This window comes from Gobius niger (assembly GCF_951799975.1).
Source record: "Gobius niger genome assembly, chromosome: 5".
In the NCBI taxonomy this organism is placed as follows: Eukaryota; Metazoa; Chordata; class Actinopteri; order Gobiiformes; family Gobiidae; genus Gobius; species Gobius niger.
In genome coordinates, this window is record NC_136856.1 from 15804727 (window position 1) to 15812057 (window position 7331).

The window sequence follows — 7331 nt, forward strand, 5'->3', positions numbered from 1 at the left end:
CAAATCAATATTATTTGCAGAGTTAACGAGGGAATGTCTTTAACTCTGTAAAGCACTTTGCATGACATGAAATCAATGAGAAATGATTGATTATAATATGCAAAGGTTTTAAGGTTAAAGGGAATGTAGGAGAGAATGCCATTTTGTAATACAGTATATTATATTCACAACTATTTGTGGGATAAAAAAGAGGCCACTGCACGACGTCTGCAGCATTAGGAAAGTTAGGATGGGCAGCCGATAGTCTATTAGTTGGGGCCGCTTCGGTTCTAGCAAAGCATTGTTCTATCCTCAGCGTCATGGGTTCGACCCCTGGCTCTGACAAGTTGCTGAATGTCTTCTCTTGCTCTTCACCCCCTTTCTCTCTGAGCTGTCCAATCAAGTGGAACCTACAGGCCAAAACATCCTTACATTTAGAAATCATAATTCTGTCTTAAAATAATTTATACAGAATAAAATTAGCCAATGTAGAACGGGTTATATATCATTTTATTTGCAATATTCAAGTAGCTATCAGTCTATAAATGACTTTCTCTTTAGGAGAGACAGCGGACACCCTGATGGCTCTGCGTTACTGTAAGGACCGTGGAGCTCTGACTGTGGGCATCACTAACACAGTGGGCAGCTCCATCTGCAGAGAGACGACCTGCGGCGTGCACATCAATGCAGGACCCGAGATCGGAGTCGCCAGCACCAAGGTATTTCAGTCATTATGATTCCCTTTTACTAAACGGGGTCAGCATACATTCAAACCCAGGGCTGCTGACTCTCTATATTTACGTGACATTGTGTGGCCCAGCTTGACGTTGCTTGTTGTGTTGTGACGCAGGCCTACACCAGTCAGTTTGTGGCTCTCATCATGTTCGGACTAATGATGAGCGAGGACAGACTCTCCCTCCAGAAAAGACGACTGGAGATCATCGCCGGGCTCAAAGATTTACCAGGTCAGCAACATTTTATAGTTCCTGCGGGACTCAAACACAGCTGCACAATCATCTCATGTACGTTTCTCTTCTAGAACTGATCAAGAAGGTCCTGTCCTTGGATGACAAAATCAAGACCATTGCCAATGAACTGTATGAGCAGAAGTCCCTTTTGGTCATGGGGCGGGGTTTCAACTATGCCACATGCTTGGAGGGGGCACTGGTGAGTGGCGTGATTTCAGTTATTGAAAAATAGTCATCCCAAGCTATAATTAATGTCTTGCATTTCAATTTTAAGTAGCACTACTCATTTCCTCACGTTTTTGAGGAAGTTAAAGTATTAGCTGCTGTCCCAACATGCATCCTGAATGTTTACATTTATTAATAATATGCACATTGTGAGAATGTGCTCAGCTTTCTCTGACAATTGACTCTGTGCATAACTTCACATTATAACAACGCTGCCCAAAAAGTGACTTCCTGTTTCGATCCAGCACACCAAAATAAAAGTACCATCTTATTCTTTAGTTCAGCAGTTTATTAGTTCAACTTTATTTCAATCAAATCAATCAAGTATTATTTATATTTATAAAGGGCTTTTCATACAACAGATTAAAGCAGTTCCCGCCCACCCAATCACCCACTCTTCCAAATAGAAACAGACTTTCTGCCTAACTGTTAACAGACACAACACTTAAAATGTGTGTATTTAATTATATTCTTTTAATGTTGCAAGTACCTGCTGAACTAATCAATGAGACGAGCTGTGTGCTTTTATTTTGGCGTGCTGGATCAAAACAGGAAGTCACTTCATGGGTGGAGTTGTTATGATTTTAAGTTATTGCACAATAAATCAGGGCAGTCTGCCATAGAAATATGTCGCGCTATTTAGTCTCCTACTTCTGCATTTGCGATTAATAAAAATGTGCTATGTTTAGACTTATTAGTGTGATCTGTTTTATGTCATGTTTTTTCCCCACAAATAGATGCTTTTACTATACACATATGGAAGAAAAGAACTTATCGCAGCTTTAACCCTATTTGTTTTGCAGAAAATCAAGGAGATCACCTACATGCACTCGGAGGGGATCCTGGCGGGTGAACTGAAGCACGGCCCGCTGGCTCTCGTGGACAAACACATGCCGGTCATCATGATCATTATGAAAGACGGCTGCTACACAAAGTGCCACAACGCTCTGCAGCAGGTCGCCGCCAGATCGGTACATACAAATGACAAATTACGCAAATAAATGTTCAGAAGCAGCAGCGCTTTGTTATTAATACAAATGAGGCCCAACAACCCAGCTAATATCAATGGCTAGTTTAATGAGTGAAACTGGCTCGGTGTGAACAACCATGAGATGAGGCTAATAAGGCAATGCTGACTCCTCCCTTCATGTTAAAAGATAAAAAGTAATAATTAAAAATGGAAAATGTATGGATTCTAAGTTAAATGTCCTTGGTCATAAGACTGTTGGAAGGACATGTCCAAAAAAAAAGTTGGCCATTTTATACTCACTACTGTCACCTCAGGTCATACATGTAACTGCACCTTCTATATTAAGCTCGTGCATGACAATTTGGACCGAAGTAACAACTTTTTGAGTGACAGTGCAGGATTTTAGAGGCAGTTGTGGTGAATTGGTCTGAGCTCATTCTACACCTTAGGACATTGCTGGAACATGTAGGCGGAGGGAAATACTTAAATTTGTAAACTCCGTATAGTCCCTTTAAAGGGGAGGTTTGAAGTTTGAATTGTACAGAATTTCCAACTACCTTCATATCTTCAGTTTGTGAGAACATATGTTATTCTCTCCCATGTGTTAACCCTTTCCTGACGTGAGTATGTTCCACATTGTTGTTTCGTCTGTCAGGGCCGGCCCATCATCATATGTTCCCAGGACGACCCAGAGGTGACTTCAAATGCGTACCAGACGATTGAGCTGCCGCACACTGTGGACTGTCTACAGGGCATCCTCAGCATCATCCCCCTGCAGCTGCTGTCCTTCCACCTGGCCGTGCTCCGAGGATATGACGTAAGGGCACAACACTCCTGAGCGTGTTATGGGACCTGAGCAAGTCTTTGTAAAACTATGGAAAATGTCAATGTATGGTATGTAAAGAGTATTTTCCTCTTTTACAGGTTGACTGTCCCAGGAATCTTGCCAAGTCTGTCACGGTGGAGTAAAAAAGGGTTTACAAAGCGCCAAAGAGAAGAATCAAGATTAAAATATTTTTTTAGTGCAATGTAATGTGTATGTTTGTGTGTAATGTGTGACTGTACAGGTGTGACTGAGAGACGTGTGGTTGAGGGAGTTTTAGGCACTAGTCCTTTTTTAAAACTGAATGTGAAATATGTGACCGAAACACTGCCAGTACCAGCGAAGCAAAATGAAACAATCCACACTATACAGTCGGTTCAGAGACCAAAGCAACTCGCCGTGCCTTTCTCCAGCTGAGCCAAAATCAAATCCAACACTGACGTAGAAGTATTGACATGGTACTTTAGGTTCGCAGCTGTGCAATATAAGCGCTAAACGTGCATTATGAATGTACAATATGAGTGATTTAACTGTTTATTTCTTCTGTGGCCTTTTTCAAAACCTTTTGATCTATATATTTTCTTATAAAAGTCTGTCTTTCTATTTAAAAGCTGCTCTATTACTTGCTGTGCACTACAGGCCGCTGTCTCATAAAGACCTACCGCAGTGAAGATGACACTTTGACATATTACTTGACTTTTTTGTGTGTATGGTCTGTTTGACAGAGCTGTACAAGTGAAACTTTTTGGTTTACTGTCTTTGAAGGAGGGCTTTTTTAAACGCAATAATTATTTAAAAGAGGAAAATTTAGCTGAAAGTATCAGTAAAATATTGTTATATGCAGAAACTTGTATGGTTTATTATCAAGTAGCCTTATTATTACATTTTTGTATTGTGCGGGATAAAAGGGGGGCTTTTTATGTGTATGTTTTGTAGATACGAAGACTGTTTGACATCAATCAATAAATAATGCATATTTTATGCCAAAGTCTTGTTTTTCTTGTATTATTGTTTGTAAAGTATGATTCAATATGCAAAATTCAAAACACATTCACAAGCATGTCTTCAATCAACATATGCTCGAGATATTTTGCTCTGATGCTATTTACGTTGACATTGTACTGCAAATGATGCCTTGTTTTTGTCTTTTAAAGGCAGATAGGTGCGAAATGAATCTATCTTTATGGTCATACCGCCTTTGCCCAATCCCGTCAGACCTTGGAAGCTAAGCAGGGAAGGGCCTGGTCGGTACTCGGTCCTTGGATGGGAGACCGTTTAGTAACACCAGGAAGCCTAGCGAATGTTGTGTGTGAGTGAGTGGTGGTCGGAGGGGCCGATGGCGCCGACTGGTTGCCTCTCTTCCTTCAGTCTACCCCAGGGCAGCTGTGGCTACAATAGTAGTTTACCACCACCAAGTATGAGTAATATAGAATGTGTTGACATGTAACTTAGTTTAGGCTACATGTATATTTGGGTTATTTTATTAAATTAAAACTGTATGTTTTACTCCTTTCATTGTATTTTGAAGGACAGTGCCTTCATTTGTTCATTTGTTCAACAGGGGACAGAGACAATATTTTGGAACAAAATCACATTTTTATTGTGGTAACGGCCATTGCTGTAATCAGTAAAGAAAGGAGAGAAATCATAGGGTTAATAATGTTAGCTTGCAGATGCAATAACAAAGTAAAAAATAACATTTGTACCATCAGGGTCTTCCCTGTTTCCTAAATTCAGCAGCATCTTTCTGTCAACTTAACTAGAAACAAAAGATCAACACTGATGTCAATAATATGTAAAAATAGTTTAGTTTAGTTTATTTTATTTATTTGACAGGGACATGTACAGGAGCATTAATCAGCATGAAAAGATGCTTTGTACCAGACTTTAGCTCTTGGAGCTAATTTCCATCTGCAGTCCCCGAGACAGACAAATACAAAACACTACAAAAAGCATAAAAAATACAGTTCACAATATTTACAGACAGTATTTACATTTATATACAAATTTTAAAAAAAGTACATTTTATTAAAAGGAAAACGTGTTCCTCTATAGTCTATACCCACCCCTACCCTTGTCAGATGTCAAATTTAGTTGTTGCTGTTGTTGTTTTCTTTAATGCTGACATGTTTGATTTCCCAGAAAATGTTGTTTCACACCCAGGCAATATCGTTTTAAGTTTTTGCATAATTTTAGTGCAGTTGGAAGTTTGTTCCATTCAGAGATAGTTTTAAAAGAAAATGCTGATTGTCCTAATGCTGTTTTTCGTTTTGGTATGGTACATTGGCCATTGACTGTTGACCTTGTTGTTCTGACCATCTGATCAGATGTTAATTGGACAAACTTTTTTAGTGGTGGAGGTGCCACATTATTAACAATCTTGAATAGTAATTTTAGATTGGCTGATTTAACTATATATTCAAAATTGAGCATTTTATATTTGGTCAATATTTGACAGTGATGATACTGTCGCGATCTCCTATCTAGAATCCTAAGTGCTTGTTTATAAAGAGATTCTAAAGGTTTAATTGTGGATTTGTTGGCTTGTGACCAGCATGATACACCATAGAGTAAGTGAGGTAATATCATTGCATTGAAGTACGTTTTAGCTCCTTGTATTGTCAAAGAATTTCTTATAGATTTAAATGTAAACAGATTATATTTTATTGTATGGCAGACCTTTTTCATGTGTTTCTTAAAGCTTAGTTTCGAGTCTAAAATGATGCCAAGGTATCTGAACTCATTGACATTATCAATTTCTTTTCCTTTTACTGTAATTAAGGGGTTCGTTTTTTTGTTTGGTTTTGTTGAGAAGAACATTGCCGCAGTTTTACTCACATTCAGTGTTAGACAGGAATCATTCAACCATACAGAAATTTTGTCCATTGCCACAGATAGCTTGGTTGCCACTTGTTCATGGTCCTTCCCATCCGTGTAGATAACGGTGTCGTCAGCATACATCTGGACATCAACATCATCACACACGGATGGGAGGTCATTTATATATAAACTGAACAATAATGGCCCCAAGATAGATCCCTGTGGCACTCCCATAGTGCACTCTCTCAGTTGGGACACTGCTTCACTTACACGGACACACTGAGAGCGCCCGGCTAAATAGGATTTAATCCAGCTCAGGGTATTGATGGATAAATTATATTGTTTTAGTTTGGACAATAACACCAGATGATTAACTGTATCAAAAGCCTTTCGTAGGTCTAAAAATACAGCACCCACCACCTTTCCTGTGTCAAGGCTTGATTTGATTGATTCCATAAAATAACAACAGGCAGTTTCAGTAGAATGATTGGCTCTGAAGCCAAACTGCATAGGGTGCAATAAGGACTCATTTTCAAGGTGTGTCGTCAACTGTTCAGCAACCACTTTCTCTATAGCTTTTGAAAAAACAGGAAGTATACTTATTGGCCTATAGTTGCTTATGGCTTGTTTATCGCCCGATTTGTAAATAGGGGTTACAATGGCAGATTTTAGTGCTGTGGGGAAAGTACATTCCTCAAGGGAACTGTTTATTAATTTGGTAATTGGAAGCGTTAAATAATGTTTGTATTTTTTGAGAAATACGGTGTCAAGTCCATAGATATCCTTAGCTTTAGAGTTTGAGAGGGATGAGAGAACTTTGTTCACCATTAATTCATCTGTGAGTTTAAGGTTGAGAGAAGTTTCATCACTAGCTACAATTTGATTAGAATATTCACTTGTAAAATTTGTACTTAATTCTAAAACAGAATTTAAAAAATAATTATTAAAACTTTCTGCCACAACCAAATTGTTGTGTTGTTCTTCTCCGTTTATTTTTAAATGTATAATCTGATTTGCTGACTTTGTTTTTCCTGAAAGATTATCAATATTTTTCCACAAAATTTTATTATTTCCCTTTGCCTCCTTTATTATATCCAAAAAGAAATTTGCTCTTGCTGCTCTGAGTAGTGAAGTGACCTTATTTCTGCAATTTTTATATACAAACCGATCGGTGGTGAGACCTGACTTCAAAAAATTTTTTAGAGCAAGATCTCTCTTTTTCATCTGGAGCCAGATTGAGTTATTAAACCATGGCAATTTGTGTTTTGATCTCTTTTTCGGGGGTATTGTTTTTGAATAAGATTCTATCAATGATTTAGTTTTTTCTATCACATTTTTGCAGATATCTTCACATTTTTTGTCTGAAGTCATATCGATCCAATTTATTTCTTTAAGTTCATTTTCAAACATTGGTATGTTTCTGCGTGGCAAAAATGATACCATTTTATTATTTCCCATGCTATATTGATCTTTCAATTGAATTTTTGGTAGTTTTCGAACTATTAATGTTAAGTTGTGATCTGACATACCAGTAATAAAGTTGTAT

The 7331-nt window shown here is 38.1% G+C and overlaps 1 protein-coding gene across 2 annotated transcripts in view; it reads left to right on the forward strand.

Annotated features, from left to right (window-relative positions):
• gfpt2 (glutamine-fructose-6-phosphate transaminase 2) overlaps positions 1-3871 on the forward strand; it is a 33779-nt gene extending 29908 nt beyond the window's left edge. Inside the window, exons 20-25 of one of the 2 annotated variants that reach the window (XM_079556468.1) lie at positions 541-698; positions 830-944; positions 1019-1146; positions 1976-2143; positions 2798-2959; positions 3067-3850. In XM_079556468.1, coding sequence (XP_079412594.1) covers positions 541-698; positions 830-944; positions 1019-1146; positions 1976-2143; positions 2798-2959; positions 3067-3111 — 776 coding nt within the window. In that variant the 3' untranslated portion in view covers positions 3112-3850. Of the gene's footprint in view, positions 1-540; positions 699-829; positions 945-1018; positions 1147-1975; positions 2144-2797; positions 2960-3066 lie in introns of both variants that reach the window. The other variant, XM_079556467.1, reaches the window with a different exon arrangement.
• Positions 3872-7331: the final 3460 nt, after the last annotated feature.